This window comes from Salarias fasciatus, chromosome 1 (assembly GCF_902148845.1).
Source record: "Salarias fasciatus chromosome 1, fSalaFa1.1, whole genome shotgun sequence".
NCBI classification, from domain to species: domain Eukaryota; kingdom Metazoa; phylum Chordata; class Actinopteri; order Blenniiformes; family Blenniidae; genus Salarias; species Salarias fasciatus.
In genome coordinates, this window is record NC_043745.1 from 23,024,857 (window position 1) to 23,045,767 (window position 20,911).

The following is a 20,911-nucleotide window of genomic DNA, read 5'->3' on the forward strand; positions in this document are numbered from 1 at the left end:
TAGATATATGCCTCTTTCATTTGTTGAGTTGATGCCAGCTAGACAAATAAATAAAGTTGTGCAGATTCAAACAAGGACAGAAGAATGCTTGTTGAGTCTCAAAAACACTTTATCCTCAAAAACAATGCATGTTCATGTATGTTTTGTACTGGAAAGGAGGCGAAAGATGAAAGGATTTAACAGTTTTTGATATGTTTTCCATGCAACAGTGAAATCTGCACGTCTCCTTTCACGTTACGGTCCACATGTGGAGATAAACATCCTGCAATTACTTCTTCTGCCATGACATATGAAGGCAGTAGTGAGGCTGTTCTGTCTGTACTCTCCAGAAGTCTCCAGGTGTCAGTCTTCCCGATGATCCTCGACCAGATGTTGGAGGTTTAACGGCGGAGCCGGTGGAGGAGGCAGACCTTATGGAGCAGCCTCCTTCATCTCCTGTGATCCCTCACTTATCCTTGAATGGTATGGCGACTCCAGAAATACATCTCCAGTGCTCTTCAGTGGTTCTGGGGTACAGTGAGACAGATGAATTTAGACGACTTCCTTTTGTAAGGGTAATCCCAGAGGACGTCTAAAAATAGACTCTGTAGATATTTACATTGCACACAACAGCAGGCAGAGAGGAGGAAGAAAGAATCGGCTCCGAGAGAGTTTATGGTTATTTATCAAAGGGCAGCATGTGGAAAATTATCTCACAGATGTGGTTTTTTTTCCCCCTGAAAACACACTGAATTTCAGATATTTTGAGTTGGATTTTTTTCAATGCTTCAATACTTTTTCATGGTTAAATACTTATTAAGTGAGCTATTGTTTCCTCTGCGCTCCCTATTTTAATCATTATAAGGAAATGAAAGTCTTTTATTTGCACCACTCAAGATAGAGAACAAGTTAAATGAATGCTAATACATCCTTTAAAGAGTAAAAAGCAGATCAGGTCTGTTATTGGATCTTAATTTGTCATTCTTGGCAAATCATTGTGTTGTTTTCTGCCGAGAAGACGGTATGGCTATGAACATGCAAACATGAGACTCCACGTTTCTTAAAAACATTTTCATGAACAAATGCTTCAAAGAGAACCTTCAAATAATCAGAAAGTTGATGGGTACACACTGATAATTTCATCAATTCATCACATATCGTATTTTGGTGGATTGATAATGTGGACCATTCAAAGAAAGCACATTTTTGTTCCACCTCTTTGGGAAAGGTCATGGAAAATATTTCCTTCTACAAATAGTCTGAGAGGCTCAGAAAACCAAGTCTTACTATTAATGGTTCATTTGTGATTCAGAGAAAAGTTTACAGCTTGCTGAGAACCAGTGGGTACCTTCAGAATGCATCTTTAAAGTTCAAATGAACAGCCAGGAGCGGTCTTACAGTCCGCTGTCCAAACTTTGTGTCCCCAAATGTAACCATCTGGAGTAAATCAAATCAAATCAAATCTAACAAACTTTATTTGTCCCCGCGGTGCAATCTGAAGCACACAGAGCAGCATTAAAAGTAAGAACGGAGAACACAGATGAGTGTGCAAATCAGTATTTAAAAGAGAAAAAGTACAATGAAATAACTAAAACTATGTGTGTGTATATACAGTTTATACAGGCATCATGAAAGTGCAGCAGTTTAAAAAAATAGTAATAAAAACGGATATACATCTGTGAGGGTTAGAGTGCATCAATGAGGCGCATAAGAAATAAGGTGTAGATTTTGTTTTGAGAACAAAGCCAATTGATCTCCTTCTGTATAAGGAACAAGCACAACACAAAGAAAGATCAGTTAAAACTGTGTTACAGGTGTTAAAGTCATACTGCGGAGCCCACTTGACTTTTGCTTGATCTGTGAGCAATGAAAGATCTGGAATACTGAGCTATTCATTCTTTCAGGGCTTTATTATTAATTAATAGAAAAAGCTTATTAGATATCGGCATTTACAATCATGGGTAGTAATATGTTTCTGTTTGTGGTACACTAAATGTGCTTTTAAAATTACTAAAAAAAAATAACAAAACAAAGAGATTGTGATTGCTGATAATATCAAGAGCTCAGCTTTCACATGTCTGCCTGTGATATTGTTATGAAAGAGCACAATGGACTACTGTGCCTCTATGAAGGCTTTTAAAACTTCATTTCATGCTCCTCTCTTTATACTTTCTGCACATCGGTAAACCTTTTATCTGAGATACTGCACCAGCAGTACAAATAAATAAACACCACTTTTTTAAGTTTTTGCATTTCTGTTTATAAAGAGCCAGGGAGGGTGATGTGTGACACATAAGATCCACTGAAGCACTGTGTGTGTGTGTGTGTGTGTGTGTGTGTGTGTGTGTGTGTGTGTGTGTGTGTGTTCTTGTATTTCTATCCTTGTCGGGGCCAAATGTCCCCACAAGGATAGCAAAACGTGGAACGACGTGCCTTGTGGGGACCTTTTTTCCGGTCCTAAGTAGGAGAAACAGTGTTTTCCTTGACCATGTTGTTGTTACTGAAAAAAGTAAAAGTGCAAAAACATTTCTTTAGGGTTAGGCTTTGTTTTGGTGTGGGTTAGGGTTAGGGTAAGGGTCGGGTTAGGGGCTAGACATGAATGGGAGTCAATGGACGGTCCCCCACAAGGATAGAATACAAGACTGTGTGTGTGTGTGTGTGTGTGTGTGTGTGTGTGTGTGTGTGTGTGTGTGTGGTGTGTGTGTGTGTGTGTACAGTGTACTCTTTCATGGGAAATGTATACTCCATGAGTGAAAGGTGACAAGCAGCACCAAGATCTCTGTGGCAGTAAATTTGAATTAATTTGTATTTCCAGGAAAGAAAGGCTCTGAAAGAAAAAAGGAGTTCATATTCAGGTTGTTTATCCTCGTATAGCTCACCGATCTTTGAAAAGATTTACAAAGCAAAAATCTCCAGGAAACATGTCTCTTCAGATTCAGGTTTTTTGTTACTCCTGCATAAAAGCAGCGATGTCTTTCTTTGATAACCGCTGCCTGTTTCATTATGAGCTGCTCATTTTTAAGTTTGTCTTTAGTCTAACAGCTCTGGAAGTACTTGATGTACTACCCATGGGTGATTTGCCTCCTTTTTTTGTTGCCACAATATGACAAAATGTCTTTCCTGAGAGCCAATAGCAGAAAACAAGTTTATTTTATAGCCAGCTGTCCGTGGTTTACCGTATCCATCCATCACTGTTTCGTCGACTTGGTTTTAATGAAATAATTAATCTCCATATAAAACATTCAACAAGCTCTGAACAAAAGAAGAACAGTTAATTGAATTACATTTTCCTGCTGATCATTTCCCATCATTCATAATTGTTAGAAACTTACTTATATTGATGCAGTTACCTGTTCAGCGCCCTGATGGTGCTTGATGTCAGGCCCATGACTTATTTACCCTCTCGCTTGTTTCCACAAACCTTTTTTTTTTTACCCCGACAGCTCCTGAAGCAGACGACAGGAGCTTTCAACTAGCGGATCGAGCACCTTGTGTACTCAAAATGGTTGCCAGGTTATTGTTGCCCGGGGTTATAGAGGTGGGAAGGGTGGGATACTTCCTGAAACAGGGGGTTACACTATTTCTGCCATTCAGGTGAACATCAGGCTACCAACACCATCAGCAGGACAGAAAGCCTCACTGCTCTCCTCCGTGATTGTTTCTGATCTGTGCTTTTGTCGCGCACACACACACACACACACACACACACACACACACACACCACACACACACACACACCTTGTTTGATCATTTGCATTGCACCGACTTTCCTGTTAGATGCAAATGAACTGTTTTCACTGACTCTGTTCTCTCTGGCTCCAGCAGTGGTTCAGCACAAAGCAGCTGCAGCAAGGTAGGACTCCATCCAGCTCTCTCACTCTAAAAATACAACTGTCTGAAGTGCATACTGAAGGGACTGGCAACTTGTGGCTATAAAGAGACGGTTGTGCTAAGAAGAAACTGACAGCATCATGTTTTGTGCTTTACTTTGATAAAACTTCAAAGGTTATTATTTTAGGTTGATGTTTCCACTTTATATTCCTGTAATTCCACTTCAGAGTAGTTTAGAGGATAAAATGTTCTTATTTTTTTTTATAAAGAATCAAAGTCACTATGATCTCATTTCCTCAGTTGTAGAAAGTTTAATGTACAAACATATGTAATGTTTTAAAGCACGGGATGTCATTGTTATAACTCTATTGTACAGTCTTTGATTACTTTTTCTACCATCATAGTTATTTTATGCACTCTATTTTATAAACTACTTAAAGTATTGCCGTTTTCTTATTAGTACTGTCACAAAATACTAATACTCTTACTCATATCAGCAGAGAAGTGGGCCCGCTCCCTTTTCTATAAAGCAATCCGCAGCTAGTTATTTCAGTTGTTTACATTTATTTCTATCATCATTTCAGATTTCAAGAGTCCAAACAGGTGGATTTATCTCACAATTCACAATAAATCAAACCGAACCTGAAGATAAAATTGAAACCATGAACCTTGTGTTGGTTTATTTTTCTGCACAGTAACTCTCTCAGGACCACTCAGATTCAACTGTGCCTCTGGGACTTAAAACCACACTCTCTATAAAATCATAATCTTATTGAAGGACAGAACAATTAATCTTTACTGCATGAAAGAGTTCTTTTTGAAATTATTTTAGAAGGACTTTGACTTCATTGAGTATCTATACTTAACCCGTTTTTGGCCAACAACAGCACAATATCAATAGAGAATTATATCCGCGCCAATCTACCCTGCAGTTGTATTATCGAGGGAGAAACATCTGACTTTCTTTGAAAAATACTTTTTTTTATCAGCAGTTTCCCTGAGACACAGTGCTTCAGACCATCGGCTCACGTTAATTGAAATTACGATGCTAAAATTCACCATGAGCATCAGCTGTGTGCCTCCAAACAACGTGACTGTCGTTCCCTTTCTCTCCCCCTCAAAATTCAGGATGATTGCAGCACTTAAAAAGCAAACTCCTCCCTGAAGAGCCTAAAAGCAATCATCCAAACAATAATGAACCTAAAGGGCTCAGAAGTGGATGCATGGATTCCTCTAAGCCAGCAGAGTAAACATGGATCAGACCAACACAACCCTCTCTGCCTGGGCGTTCACAAACATGAACTCACACGCAGTACGCAAAAACAAAAAAAAAGCTGTCTCACACACACTGTGCAGAGAGAGAAAACAAACCATTGAGAAAAAAAACAAGCTGCTGGTTCTTAAAACTTGTTCAGCGTTCAGTTGAAAGATGAGCAGAAGAGCAAGCAGCAACAAGAATACACACACACACACACACCACCACACACACAACACACACACACACACACACACACACGACAGTCCACAGCAGCCCAAAGAGGCTCACCGAGCCCTTCTCCTTAAATGGTCAAAGCTCCCAGGAGTGAAAGAGGCTGCTGCTGAAAAAAGACAGGGAACCGAGGGACGGGAGAAGGAAGGAGAAGCCCTGAGGATAGAGGAGTTTTCTGAGGAAAAGGGCTGAGTGACAGTTTGACTGGGAGTCGGTGCGAGCCGGGCAGATCAGGCGCCGTGTGTGTGAGAGTTTCTCTGCAGCACCGTGGCGGCTGACTCAGGTAACGTGCACGCTCTCTGTGGACAGGTTCAGACGGGATGCATGGGGCTGGGGGGTCTTAGTGGGTGATGGTTTATGTGGATCCCTGCAGCTCTGTTGCTGCTCCGTCAGGCTTTTCGCAGCTTTTGCTGGAGGTTTTGTGGACTGTTATCAGTTTGACTTTTAGCTGCCGGGTGAGCTTTTAGAGTGTGAAGTTTTGTAGACATGGAACTTGAGCGTTGTCTTTCTGTCTGTTGATTCTGTGATCATGGATTTGTGAAGTGTAATGAATTATTCAGCTTCTCCCGCTGTCTCCAAGTCAGTCTGTCCGTCCTTTTCTTTTCTTTCTCACACTTCCTCTTCTCTGTTATCTCAGATTGTGCCTCTGTGGTAACCACTTCCTCTACTGGCCCTGTACTCTGCACTTCACACAACCAAATTTTAAACAAATCTGGCAAGAGGGAGTACAGCTTATGTAACAGATGAGAAGAGGAGGAGGAGGGTGCCGGTCCCTCCGTCTCCCTCAGAGGAAGAGACGGTCAATCCGAGCTGCAGCGAGAAGCTGATTCTGACTCTGGTGGTTATGAGGAACAAATAAGTTTTCTGTCTCACTTGTTGTGTAAGAACACGAAAGGAGTTGTGTGCTCAGGGTTATCTGCACTCAAGCTTGTATGCTCTGTACTGTTTCCCCACAGGAAATCATCTGAGTGATTCAATTACTCTGCAATATTTATCTCAGTCTGCTGGGGAAACACTGGGCTCTGCAGAGCCTCCCGCGGTGCACCCTCTGCCTCTTTGTTTGGACTCAATTATTTGCAAGTAGCACAAACTTTTGCTGCATCTGTCAGCCGTGCTGGTTTATTGAAAGCAGGGGCTTATCGTGAGAAAGGAACTTGTTTGAGTTGATTGAATGCTTTTGAAAGTTAACAAGGCTGCGTTCACATTTCATCCATGCAGCAACACTTTGCTAGTTTGTACTGTGCAGCTTGTCTTCTCTACGTGTCCGTCCTCATTCTATATTTTGAGAAAAGGCAGCTGTGGCTTTTGGTGACGGGCTGTTTTTAAAAGCTGTTTGAACATGTAAATTGTACAAGCAGACACAGTCAGGGAGAATGCAGGTGTTTGATAGCACCCATACATGGAACTTCAGGGGCAATCACACTGGAAATAGTCCATGACTCATGCTCAATTTTATAAATGGAACCCTAATGCTGATTTCTTCTCATGTAAACGGAATACGTAATAACAAAGACGTGGACCTGTGAAGTCAGCCTATAATGAGATGAAACATGGTTCTGACTCTCCTCATCGAGACAATCAGCACCACGCTTTGGCCGTACGGTTGAACTAACTTTCCAACCATCTGCACACTGAGAAAAGAAAAAGTGAATTTATTCCTGTATGGCACTATTTCTGTAGCCAGGAAATATCCTGCAGCGTACCCAGGGACTGTTAAACAAGCCGTTTCCTCCCCGGTGACTCACAGCCTTTCTGTCCCTATATGTTCCCAAGAACTTGTCATGTTTGTGATGACATTAAACAGGGCCCTGCATATTTTGGCCTCCTATTCCTGGAGTTTTGTCCTGCGTTCAGAAGATGCCAGACGTCTGAAATAACCAGTAATCCATCACCTTTCACTCTTATCCACACCTCATTCGCCGGCGGCTGAATCGACGACGTGCACCGACAGGAAGGACACCTGCGGCGACCATGCATATTAACTCCTTCTATTTTTAGTGACATGAAACAAACGCGGCGCACATTAGCATCCTAACCTTTGACAATGTTTTGTGTAGATCTCGTGCAATCTCCTTCAAACAGTGCTCCGTATTTAGATGTGCATTCAGAGAAGCAGGAAACAGAGTGTGCTCAAACAACTGACCCATAAACATTTCAGCAATTTGATTTTGCATTTAGCTGTAGTTGTTATAACAGGTGAACATAAGTTTAAATTAGTTATGTAATTCATCAGATGTGGAAAAAAAGAAAACATCTGGATAGCACATTTTCGATGCATGCACCTCTGCATGAAACTGGCTTTGCTGTTAGTTTTTTTCTTTTTTATGAAGTGATATTCAAGGAGTTTGCAACTGTCACTTTCACCAAACTACATACAATACACACGTTTCTGTCCTGGTAGTTTTTGCCACACGTCACCCAGTATTTAAAAAGACTCTTATCTTGCAGTTCATTTTAACAAAATGCGACAAATCAAACAGTGTTCCAGTGATAAATGCTGAGTTTGACCAAGTTCTCTGAAACCTAACTAAGAACAATTTCCAGTAAAGACAATATTTGGGAAGAAAATAGTTTAACTTCATGTGGACAGACTTGTTTGCTTCCACTGCAACGACGCTGGTTTATCAGTTTGTTTGATATGTGGAAAGACATTAGCAAACAAGATAAAGTCCAGATGAAAACACTGTTTAAAGAACCAAAATAAATTAAAGCAGCTTAAACAGTTCACATGGCTAAAGCTAGTAAAATTACAAAATGCAGCAATGTCTATTATTTGGTATAGTGATTCAAAAAAACTCTTTCTAAATGTGTCTTAGCTCGTGTTTATTTCTTCTTCTTTTTAAATGTTTAAGATGTTAACCCATTTGTGCCCAAATTTTTTCAGAGTTGTAAGGCATATCATTTTATCAGTTGAGTCCAGTTGAATCAAGTTATGTATTTATTATTTCCATTTTTGTTCTTTTTTTTAAAAAAATTGCATTTTTTGACTGGCAACAATTGTTGCCAGTGGGCACATACCTTGTCACTATGTCAAATGTCACCTATAATACAGGATGACAATGACAACAAAATAATAATATAGTCAGAATAAACAATAACATAAGATGGAGCCTCAGGTTCTCCCTGCATAAAATTCCAAACAACAAACAATTGGAATGTTTTTTTATTCTCATTTTTTTACACTCAACACCTCAGCAAACAGTTTTTTCTTAGAACGTCTAAAAACACATACTACATAAAATTTCTTGCCATACATTCCATCATCTTTCATACATGTTCTACTCATTGTGGTACTTCTTGAAGCACACCACATGTGGTGGAACATCACACTTTCCACGTGCTAAGATGTGCGCCGCCACAGTTCTTGCATCGTTTCTAGTGATGGGTAAATCAGGCCTCCTGAACCACTTTCCGTGGTTCCATTTTCTGTGGTCACGAGTCTCTTGGTTTTAAAGTGGAGGCTGAAGGACTGACAATGAAGTGTGCTTTCACACAATTCTTGAACATACAGCACCATCTAGTGGCTTCAGACAGTACGGACAGTGGTTCATGAGACCCTCGTTTGACTCTCACTAGTTGCACCTGCTGCTGTTGAAGGAAACTATCAAACCGTTATCAGCAATGCCTTTGAAGATCTTCTGCCCTGCCTAATTGGCTTTGTTCCATGGAGGAGGGTCTGGGCTGTCAGCCTCTGGAAGCAGAGGAGATCCTCCTGCCCACTTTTCCAGGACCTAAATGAATGACAAAGCAAGCATGACAGATGTAAGAATGCGCCATGTTTTAGTTCACATTTGATTTTATGATGAATCATCAATATCATTCTTTCTAAAGCATCATATGTAGAATATTCTGGAAAAGCAATATCACAGTTTTAGTTTTTGATGTTGGTCTGGATATCATTACTGTTGCTCGTTGTCGACTGAAGAGCAGTAGCGATGATGACCTCTAGTCAAAGATCACAGACTCGACTGTGGATATTGCTAAATAACATCCATCCTACCCCAGGGGTGGGGGTGGGGGGGCATTGGCTATGAAAAGTACTTGTGTGCCAAGGAGAAGTGCACCTCCAACATCATCCAACAGCAACATTTTTTACTTCAGTGAAACACAAGCTAATGTTAGCTAGCAACAAAATGATATATGATCACATATAAAAATCCTAAACACACAGGCCTTGAACACCTGTGAACTTATTTAGCTTGAAAGAGTATTCTAAGAGGACTAAAATGAGACACTGTACATCATTCTACAAATTTAAATAAGTAAATTAGGAGCAATCCTGCAGACAGTGTTTTCCTGTAGTTAGTGACAAGCCTATGTGCCCATTGGCAACTTTTGTTGCCGCTCATAAAATAAGCCCATGAACAAAAAAATATTATCCTAGGTACAATTTTTGGGTTCAGGGTTACTCTAGAGACTCGAATGATTAAATAATTATAAATATGGCTGTTGGAAAATCATTAGAAATGTTTGAAATTACCTCTTTCCAGGAAGATTTGCGTCGGCCATGTCTTCAGCCGGAAGGAGCAGGAAGCAGATGATGTCATGTGACAGGAAGCACTTGAAAATTTTTAAAAATGAAAACCTTTGTCTAAGTGGTCTACTAGCATTTAAGTGGGAAAAGTTGCATTAGTACCTTTGAGATTTTTTATTGTGAGTCAAAAACAACAGTGATAAACTTTGGCAACAATTGTTGCCAGTGGGGCAAAACGGGTTAATGTGTCTCAGTCATATTTAATTTGGGAGAAAGTTGGCAGGAACTTCTCTTTGGGTCATAAAGTTTGCAGACCGATTGTTAGATGGTTAACGTGGGATTATCATACCAGAGATTAAAAAATGATCAAACCTGCATCATAACCAAAGCATCAAGCCCCACAGTCAAATATTGTGAGTGGAATGGTGCAGGCCGTCAGGGCTGCATCTCTCTTTATGATGACGATAACAATGACACTCTCCTCCACATTTAGCCTCAACAAATCAAACTGTGATCCGTTCGCTGCCGATCAGCTTCAGGGGTGAACACGTGTGGGACTGGCCAGTAATGAGTTCCCTTCTCATAATCTTCCACAGCACGCACCCAGACTTTTTGTTCATCAAGTCAACCACCGACTTGTGTGTTGTTTTGCGCCGTCCCCCCAGGAGCTCGCCGCTTTAGTCGGCCTGTGAGAGCGTGTTTGCACTGAGCGCAGCCCAGTTTCATAACGGCGCAGTGCATCCTGGTCACTGTTTGTTTTCAAAACAGCAAACTGTCTGATGATGATCACACTGTGGGAACAAAAAACACATCAGACTTGTTCTTTGAAAGCCTGGCCATGAGCTGATTTTTTTTTTTTTTCTTGCATTTTTGATTACTCTTGGTTTCTTGAGTCTTAAATCTGAGATTTTGTATGTCTTTTTTTCTTCCACATTCCTAAGAATTCAGGCTAAGAACAAGTATCATTTAGAATCATAGACAAAACTGTGTCGACTTTGGCTTAGCTAGCATGTTATCTTTCATTTCCAATTATGCAGCACAAGTGTCTTTGCAAGCAGGTTGCACGGCAGTCCTCAGCAAAGGTTACCAATTGTGTGTAAGGAAGTGATGACCCATAAAAAGCATGCAGAGATTCAAGCAGTAACACTATTTAAGTGAACTTGATTTGAAGAAACAGGGTTTGAATGATGCTTCCAGTGTTTTTCAATATGTGCAGCATGTCCTGTTCTGAAGTTGCATGTGAGGAATGCAAACAAAAATGTTCTTCCAGCAGTCTAAATTGTGCAAAAGTGGATTTCATGTTGTTTTGTTTTCACCCAAATCATTCATAAATACATGTTCTTTACTTAAAAGTAATTTGTTGAAACATCTGTGGATGGTAGCCCAACAGTTAACATTAATTAGCAACAATGAAATTTTCCTTTCTAATACTGACGTCTGCCTGTGAGTCAAAAAATGAATGTATTTCTTTACTCATGTGAGACTTCAAAGCCGATTCATGGGACAGTTCAGAAGCTCGTAGGGAGGCTTCATTCCAGATGAGTGACTCTCTTGGAAAATGTTGCTTCTATCGCACTTTTATGTCAGTGGAGAACGAGGCTATTTTTGAATCCGTTCTAGATGTGATGGTTTCTTAGTTTTGGTCCGTCTCTTTTTAGCCGCGGTTAGTCAGATGGACCTTTCTTCTAATACAGCTAGGATCTAAGTTTAGTTACTCCTGCATAGAAATATCTCTTTCTAATCACCCATAAATTAAACGTGCAGTATGTGTTTGTGATCTTGCAGCTCGAGAACGAGGAGAAACTGCAGGGATCGCCTCCTGAACAGAGTGAGCGTCCCTCTGTTAAGACCTGTGGCGCCCCGGCTTCTTCTGAGAGGCCTTTCATTTTCCCCCACACCCGCTCCCGGCCGCCTCTGCTGCCCACCATGCCCACGCTGCCCGAGGAAGAGGAGGACTCTCCCGAGGAGCTCGACAGCTCCTCCAGCTCGCCCAGCACGGTCAGTACTTACACTTCATGGCACTTTTTGAAGGAAGATTTCCATTTGCAGCTGAAACAACCAAATCGAACAAACGCCTGGTTGTTGAAAGCTTCTCTACACAAAGCTACAAAAGGGAAAAAATGGTATTTCAACAATTTTTTTTTTTTTTTTATTCCTGGATAATGTATGAACTTTTTTACTACAGTTTTGTTATAAAATGTATGCCTGGGGCCCTTGTGAAAGTGCATTGACTGCAGACTCTTCTGTTGTCTGATGAATATCTTGTTTGTATAAAATGCCTTCTTAATCCTTCAAGACAAATTTGAGGTTCAGGGCTAAGCTTAGTGTCAGGGGTAAAGGTAATTATCAATGAAATGTAAGCACCGTACTTAATATGTCTGTTTTTTTCATTCAGCAGTGTACATAAAGTTTTTGCCTTTTACCAAAAATTTCATAATCTAAATGTGAATGTGCTGAATACAGAAAAACACTCCTTCTCCACATTTGAATACAGACATGTGAGCTTTATTGAGACTCACACATGCGATGTTTGTATGTGTTTCTCTGGCTGACGCCGCATTACGTTGATAGAAAGGTTCAAATAAAATGAGAAATACTTGTAGCACAAAATATTCAAATTTAGGAATTTCAGTCATTCAATGTCAAAGTTTTAATCCAAATAAAAGGTGTCTTAAACCCCTTCAATTCTACTGAAATGTGCCACCGTCAAAAAATTGTTCATCAGCGATCAGAAAGTTTGAGAACATTGTCTTCTGTTGCTCAAAAACACTCAGCTGAGATAAAACATCTCTTTAGAATTTAATGAAGCTGTGTAATCAATCTCAGACCATTTGCGAACACTATTGAAAGATGAGTTTTTTTAACCACCATTGTTTAATGTTGCTTTGTTTAAATGGATTTTTACCTTTGGCAGCCTGATAGGAAGCTATCAAACTGAGAATGAGGTCAGTTTCTCTTTTTTGAAGAATGCATGGTTTTAGGCATGTGCTGTTTTGTTGTAATGCCAATTAGCCAAATACTAACTTCTTAAAGTTTGAGTCTATTATCTATCATTTGTGTGTATAATATGATTACAACACCTTTTTAGAACTGCATGTTAATTAAACGTGACGAAAGCAAATTATTAAAACCAGAAGGTGAATCCTGTGGAGCATCGGTTCTGTTAAGACAATTGCAGACCTTTTAAGGAACTATCACCTTCAACTTTTAAAGTAAAAGCCACAAATATCCCTTTGTCTTATATTGATTCCTTGTTTTGGATCTGAACAGCTGGTAACAGCCAAAAACATTCTCATGTGAAATCTCCTTGACAGACACGGGAAACTGCTGCCGCTGTCCACATATGACCACAGATCACTATCAGCTCTCTTTAGCTGTCTTGTTATCTTGATTCAGTTTAAACATTATATTTTTGGGTGTGTGTTTTTTTTTTCCTGCTCAGATCCACACCTGGTGAAAGTCGAGCTGTTGTCATGACAGCACCCACCATCGTCTACCCATTCAGCAGGCTGCGATCGTCCAGCACGATGGACGCCCGCTGGAACAGACCAGGTACTTATTCGTCGTGTCAAACCCTGAAGAGGGCTTAATGTGCTTACTCCAAACAGTTTCCAAATCAGAAGCATTTCCTCCTCTCAGGCCACACAGTCCTAGAGCTCGCCTGGCCAGAAAGTCATCCGGAGGACCCATCACCACAGTGGGTGGGTGAGCCCGCCACACACAAACACACTGCGAGTGCAATTACTTAAAAATAAACAGAACGCTGTGAGAACTGTGCAGATGTTATCAATGACAACATGCACTCAAGACCTTCATCAAACTGAAGCCATTTTATTCCAATTTCTTTCTTTCTTTTTTTTCCAGGAATTTAAATTATTTTAAGAGAACATTTTAATGCTAATAGAATCAGCAACAAGTTTTAACACAATTTTATTTGTCAGCAAAAAGTGAATGCAAACACGATGTGCGCATGTGTTTCTTGTGACTTTCAGACAGCACAGGAAAGGTGATCGACCTGGTGAAAGATCAGCTGCCAGAGCTGCAGCTCTCCGAAGAGGATCGCCAGAAGAACCTGGAGCTGCTCGAACAGGCCAAGATGGGTCAGCGACCGCTTCCTGACGCGCCGCGGCCGTCGATCCACCAGCAGCCTCAGCGACTCACCCACAGGTAGCGCCTGCAAGCAGGCAGTGATCCGTCGCACAATGTTTGTGAAGCTCGACTGTTTTTAGGTGAGGTTTTGTTTCTGTCAGGGGAATACATTAAAAACTGATGTTAAAATATAAAGGTCTGTTAAACTCAAAGTTTTTTAGGGTGGCTAGTTAAAAAGATTTGTAAGAGCTTTGATCATGAATGCCTCTTTTAAGGACTTTCTCCAACCTCAACACCATCGTCCTCCCCAGCTCCATCGAGAAACAGCTCCTTATCGACAGCTCCTCATTCACGTATGGACTTTTTTTTTTTTTCATTTCTGAAAGCCAAAGATTCTTGAATTGATATTCACTATTTTTTTTCCCTTGCAGAAGGAAGCTCCTCTCCTGTTGGTCAGGTAAAGGACATCTTACATTGTTGTCATTCTGATCTGCATCAAGTGGAGTGCAGGCTGTTTTAATGCGAATTTTTCACAAATCATTCATCAAATGATTCAATCTATTTCTGTAGTTTCCAGAAATCAGGTTCCTCAAAATCCCAGCTCATTGACAGGAAGCGGCCCCCACTTCTGGTCCAATTCTCAGATTTTTTTTCAGTTGAAGAAAATACTAGTGCTGTTCTGCATATTATTTATTTATTAGATCACTTCAATGCTTCAAATAGACATTTAGGAATCGACCAGTAGCCTTGCACTCACTGTTTCAAGTTTTGTATCTTTAAATAGTATCTATTTTGAAATAAAACATGACATTTTCAGAAATATATGTGTCCTTTGGTATGTTTAAACAACAAGTCAATCCTCCCCCCCCTGCTCTACTGAGTGTGAGACCCTTGATTTAAATGCTTGTTCAGTTTGAATCGTTTAATGTGATTTTTTTTCCCACATGTCACAGTAGGTTGCTTTAATCTGTTATAAATCGGCCTAATTCTAATTAAATCAATGACTCATTCATTGTGAATCCACTTCTTGCCTGTATTAAGTTAAAAACGTTATCTTGTCTTGCAGCATCTGGAGGTTCCTGCAGTGAGAGAGAAGCTGGATGTGAAGAGCAAAGATCAAGAGGTCAGATAAACAGGCTCACTGGCTGTTTGCCAAGACAGAATATGATAACCTTTATATTGTCAGAAGTGCATCTGATAGAGCAGTTTGTAGAAGAGGTCAAAGGTCGTCTGTTGGTTCAATTTTTTTACTTACTCGGTGCCATCAGCAGGGGTCATATATGTGATTATAAATTTGCACACACACACACACACACACACACACACACACACACACACACCTATACACAAATGGCAGTGTCTTCATTGTTCATGTAGATAAATGCTTTTGTCAATAAACTTTTATCTGTCAATAAATGTAACAGAACAAAAAACCTCATGCTACAGAAAACATGCAATTTATGCCAATTAAATGATTTTCACTATAGGAAGTATTTATACTTGAAATTTTCAGGAGACAATAGCTGAAATATTTTCTTCTTGTGGTTTGCATTTTTTTAATTGCATCAAATCGCATCAAGTCACTTAAAATTACTGTGAATTTTGTTGCTTTTAAAAAGAAAAATGTCTGCAATGTCAAAGTTTCTTAGTGAAACCTGAGTGATCCCGTGTTGCCTGAATCACAACAGTAGCTGCGTACAGATGGCACATAAGGAGCTCTCATGTCATACAAGTTAAAATTGTTTTTTTTGTTAATTGTCGTGGTGTTGCTGCCTCCAGGGCCCGACTGCTGGTGGACTGGAAGCCTGCTGACAAAAGGAAAGTGTCGTCTGGACACTGACGCCCCGTTTCGCCCTTCAGAAGGACAGCAGTGAGCCGGGCGCATCTAAAGTCCTCAAGCAGTCGCTAAAGCAGACGAGGGATCAGGCCGAAACCCAAACCAGGCCCCGGCCACGGGGGTGGCTAAACCGGTCCTCGGCCCCCCACTCAGCAGGTCCCCTGCACGGCAGAAATCAAGACGATCGGAGCTTTCCCTCCGCTGATGAGAGCCGTTTCCTGGGATACTGTAGGCAGCCTTAACTCAAGAAATGGGGCCCCGAGTTTCCCGACAACCTCCGGAGGACACTTTCTCAGACAAAACAGGGATAATGTCTTCAACATCCTCAGGGTACAAGGACCTTCCCCTCCAGCCAGGAGGCGTTCAGAAAACTTTCTAAACTCAGAGAGGTGAGGCGCTCCTTCAACAAAATCATTTTCTACGATTTTTTTCTTTCAAGTTGATTCAAACTAATATGTTTACAGGAACACAAGCTGCTGCGCACCCATAGTATCGTGGGATCTAAGTTACCAGACTTGAATGAAGCTTCTGAACAGGAAAAAGGTAAACAGCCTTTCTTGTCAAGTAAGAACCGGAGAACTTATGACGGTACGTTTGGGACCGTCAACAAGGGCGTCCACTTCCTGAGTCTCAGGGAAAATCTGTTCCAGACCCAAAAAGATTACGACGGTGATTTGTTCTGGTGTTTTGTTTTCCCCTCTCTGCCACCCCATTTACTGGCAATCTCAGAACTTCAGAAGAATTTGCTGTTTCCATTTCCATCAGCAGAGGGCAGGATTGTTAAAACATTCATGTGATTTAGTCCAGTGCCTTGCACCTCTAGATTTCGGTTTCTGTGGTAACTTGCAATCAACAATATTCTCTTTTATGAGCATTTCCTGGTATTATTTACTCTTCTGTTTCCTCCTGCTGCTGTTGTCATGGTTGCATAGCAATGTCCTGTTTCATGTTTCTCTGGTATTGTTTTGCCAAGCGACTGATGTTGGAAATTACCCCAGGCTATAAACTTGCACGTTTACATTTGATATAATCATCGACATTCATTGTCTCTTTCATAAATACTGACCAAAAAATGTGCTGGCAGGCATATGGATAGACAGATAGATAGATAGATAGATAGATAGATAGATAGATAGATAGATAGATAGATAGATAGATAGATAGATGGATAGATAGAGAAGACACATACACCAGGTCATTTTCTTGTGATCTGAATTTCTGCATTAATGTGTCTGAAGGTTCTGCATCTTCTACGAACTCAGCCAGCAGCGAGGAGGCAAAGGAGAAGTCTGACGCCATGCCAAACATTTCAGACGTGATGCTGAGAAAGCTCAAACTTCATCGGGGTCTACCAGGCTGGTCTGTAACAAACTTCTGTTTGAGCTTGTGTTTCCCTCTTTTACCACCTCTCCAACTTTCTCTCTCCACTAACAGTTATTGTCTGATTCTATTCCAGCGCGCCGCCCCTCACTGAAAAAGAAGTTGAGGTTAGTGTCTGACTTTGCTGATGAACGAGTCATTCTCAGTAATTTAAGTATTCATCACAACACATTTCCATTCATAGAATAAAGTGAAAGCAGTCTGTGAATAGAGAAAATGATTTAGTTTCTTTGTGATTACTGTTTTTGTTGTTTCTTTTTTCTTCACTCAAGCGGTAAGAACTAAAATTGACAACACTGCCGCATTTGTCCATTGACCATGAAGCATGTTTTCTCTGAAACACTGAGAAGTGACTGTACGGATGCAAGAAAAATAGATGATAAGCACATCTACAGCTAAAATACAAGCGTTTCTTTATTTATTTTTATGATATTTTACAGTCTTTGCTTTAGGCGAGATCCACAACGGCAGGAGAAGTTCAGTGGTGAATACAAACGAATTAAGCCATGTTCAATGCTATGTATTCTCATCTAAAATTTTATATTAACAACAAATTGTCATTTATGCCTTTAAAATGAGCCACAGATCTACATCAAGCTCATTCAGATGGATCCATTCACTCACAGCTGAATCTTTGAGACGTACAGTTCTCTCTTTGTAAAAATCTGTCGTGGACTTTTTTACGCAGATGTCAAAAACGGGCTCCCCAGCGCTGACGCTGTTCTTTCAACGGGAACAGTCTTCCTGTTCATGGCCAGAGCAAAGAGTGATTTCCTGCAGAGAAAATGCAAACATTTGTGACGCGATCAGGCTCAGCTGTCGCCCCTCTCTCTGCCCCCTCTGGGATGCGTCTGGATCAGGACAGTCAGAGGTCATATATTTCCTCTCAGCCGTGTCCCCTGTACGTTGGAACACTGACTGGCTTTGATCACCGTGGAAAAACATCAGACTCTCAGCTTGCTCCCCATGCTTGTCTCAGTGTTGCTGAATTCTACCTCAAACTTACTGCATAGAAGTACACAAACCCATTGACTCTCATTTTGCTGGTTCGTGTGTTTTGATGCTGTGAGAAGAGGTTTCTGGGAGTGCTGTCGCTCACAGGTCACCCGGTTTATTCGACATGTTGTTTAATGTCCCAGTCTGAGTGTTACATTGCAGCCACTTCCTCTCTTGCAGAATGCATTTGTTCAGCTGTCACTGGCATTTCGAAATGACAACTACACTCTGGAGACGAGGCTAAAGCAGGCGGAACGGGAGAGGAACCTGACTGAGGAAGACACCGAGAAAGAGCTGGAGGAGTTCAAAGGAGCGCTGAAGGTCTGTCCTCCAAAACAACAGCAAATATTGGATTAGAAAAAAAAATTGAAGTCCCTCTGGCTCTTTACTGCTTGTTCATCTGTTTTGTGTTTCCTGGAAGCATCCCAGAGTGATTATTTATCCTTTCTGTCAAGGAGTCCCAGCCCAGGTACGAAAGGAAAATGGCTGTTTTCCTGAGATGTGTTATGAGTTGTTGTTGTTGTGTTTCTGGAAGATGACTTCACCACAGTGGCAGAACTTGGAGCAGCGGGAAGCGTACCAGCGGCTCATAGAGACGGTGTCGGTCCTGCACAGACTGGCCACCCGACTCTCCAGCAGAGCAGAGATAGTCGGAGCAGTACGGCAGGTGTGGTCACACAACTGAGAAATGCAGCGTGGTTTTGTGAAAATACACTGGTTCTGTTTTTATTTTTAGAGACTTTCTTCTTTTACTTTCTTCTTTAATGAATGAATGAATGATTTGATGTGATCTCACAGCTGGTATAATTTTTCAATTGAAAAAAAGCAGGAAGAAAATGGGAAAATTAGTTTTTATTCAGTTTCCACCTATTTAACACTCAACCAACAAGCTGCATTTTGTTTACTCCTTCTGTCTTTACTGTTTTCTGTCTGTTATATGTCTGCAGAAATAAAGTATTAAGCCTTCAATTCTGGCATATTAGTTTTCGACCAATATATATATAGACAACATAGGTTGTTCAAAACTGTTTATGAATGTAATGTGTGAAGTTTTTAAACTTTTTTTTTTAGTTCATGCTGATTTAATTAGAATGGCCAAGTTCACATTAAACTCTGTTTTGCAAATATAGGAGGAAGCAGCATATAGCACTGTTATAACAGGTGAGAACACTAGAAGGATGTACACAGTATAGAGTTTACTGATAACATACATACTTAACAGGTGGAAATTGAACTATGATTAAAAAAAACAACTTTGACGTGAAACATGAGTAAAGGTGATTCATTCAGTTATTTCAAGCTGTGGCAATATTACTACTGTCGATCACACAACTCAACTCCTGGGTATAAAGATCAAAGACCAAAGACGGAGGTGATAAATTGGATATAGTTTAGTAGACCATAGTCATGTTGTGACCGGGGTTTTTTTTCATCGAACAGGAGAAACGTATGAACAAAGCCACTGAGGTCATGATGCAGTATGTGGAAAACCTGAAGAGGACGTACGAGAAGGACCACGCAGAGTTGATGGAGTTTAAGAAGCTTGCTAATCAGAACTCAAATCGCTGTTATGGAGGATCCGTAGACACTGGAGGTAAGTCAACATTGAAGCTGTGAGCTGTTGAGCAGGTCCTCGCACTCCCACGCGCGTTTGTGGTGCATGCCGAGGTTTTGGCACATGTCAGTGAAACCATAGTGTGGTGCACCAAGAGGCCAAAAAATAATTGTTGAGGCACAGCAAGTGTGTTAAACATGCAGGCCTGGGACCGCACAAGTTCAGCTCGAACCACAAAAATGTTTTTTTCCTGTGTTGCTCCTTCAGAAAGAGCAGAAACAGCAGATTCTTTCAAACTGAGTCCAGAGGCAGCATCAGAAGGGCACTGCATTCAGTGGTCACTGATGAGCGACTCCTTTAGCTTTAACATCAGTGCAAAGGATAATCTGGCAACATGTCGTGGTCTTCTGTCCATTGTCGCGTCACTGTCTGATTCACGAGGCTTTATTGCTCCCTTCACCCAGTGGGAAGTAGATTCTCCAGGATTTGTGTCACAAAGTCATCGGATGGGATGATCCCATGATGCCTCTATGGGGCTTTGTGCGGCAGATATTCCCTCAGCTGGCTCCCAACACGCAACTCTCCACTGAGCTGTTGGTTGATGACCCAGAGGTCCAGTTATTGTCTCCTCTCTCTCTTGTCATTTCATTGTCCTTATCCATACTCGTACTGTCTCTAGTCCTCTGCGTTACATTTTTCTTGAAGAAAGACTCTTTAGAGTTTCACACTGGCGGTCAGGTAGTTTTTCTCTCACTCGGTGTGTTGTTTCTCGCCTCTCACTACCACTCGGGGCTCCTAGTGTCCCGCCGCCTGCTGCAGCTTTGCTGTCTTCCACCAGCATATTCTCAGTGTGGGGTCGCTTTCCTCCATGCAGCATCTAAGCATCTGTCTTCAGGCAGTTCTTCCAGTAGATTCGTATTTTTGTGAGTGGACATGAAATGGATATCTATTCTGTTTCTGGACAATTTGAGTGGGGTAGTCATAGTCAAAGAAATCTCCATCTTCTTTTTCTGCTACGCTTTTTTGTTCAAAATGATTTCTTTCCTCTCAACTGTTGAATGTTGGCCTCTATCAGCCAGGCAGCAGTTACAAGTCCTGGTTTCTTGTCATTGGTTCTGTGGATTCTTTGGACTTGAAGATCATTTTGGATTTCACTACTGCCAAATTTGTAAGGTTAGGAATTAATTAATTTATCAGTCTGTTTTATTAATTATTATTCAGTTTGAGGTCATTTATAAAGGGTTGATGTTGACTGGTGCAAAATGCCCGGAGTCTTGACCA

At 40.9% G+C, this 20,911-nt stretch overlaps 1 protein-coding gene across 1 annotated transcript in view; it reads left to right on the plus strand.

The window, feature by feature from the left end:
- The window catches only part of mrvi1 (murine retrovirus integration site 1 homolog), a 30,585-nt gene that overhangs the window by 2,218 nt on the left and 7,456 nt on the right, over positions 1–20,911 (plus strand). Inside the window, 23 exon segments of the mRNA XM_030095250.1 lie at positions 330–437; positions 11,559–11,770; positions 13,216–13,273; positions 13,276–13,325; positions 13,413–13,474; positions 13,766–13,872; positions 13,874–13,940; positions 14,138–14,215; positions 14,294–14,319; positions 14,929–14,985; positions 15,131–15,135; positions 15,642–15,694; positions 15,697–15,750; positions 15,753–15,830; positions 15,833–15,978; positions 15,980–16,063; positions 16,065–16,088; positions 16,164–16,242; positions 16,938–17,058; positions 17,156–17,186; positions 18,256–18,396; positions 18,611–18,742; positions 19,516–19,669. Coding sequence (XP_029951110.1) covers positions 330–437; positions 11,559–11,770; positions 13,216–13,273; positions 13,276–13,325; positions 13,413–13,474; positions 13,766–13,872; positions 13,874–13,940; positions 14,138–14,215; positions 14,294–14,319; positions 14,929–14,985; positions 15,131–15,135; positions 15,642–15,694; positions 15,697–15,750; positions 15,753–15,830; positions 15,833–15,978; positions 15,980–16,063; positions 16,065–16,088; positions 16,164–16,242; positions 16,938–17,058; positions 17,156–17,186; positions 18,256–18,396; positions 18,611–18,742; positions 19,516–19,669 — 1,927 coding nt within the window.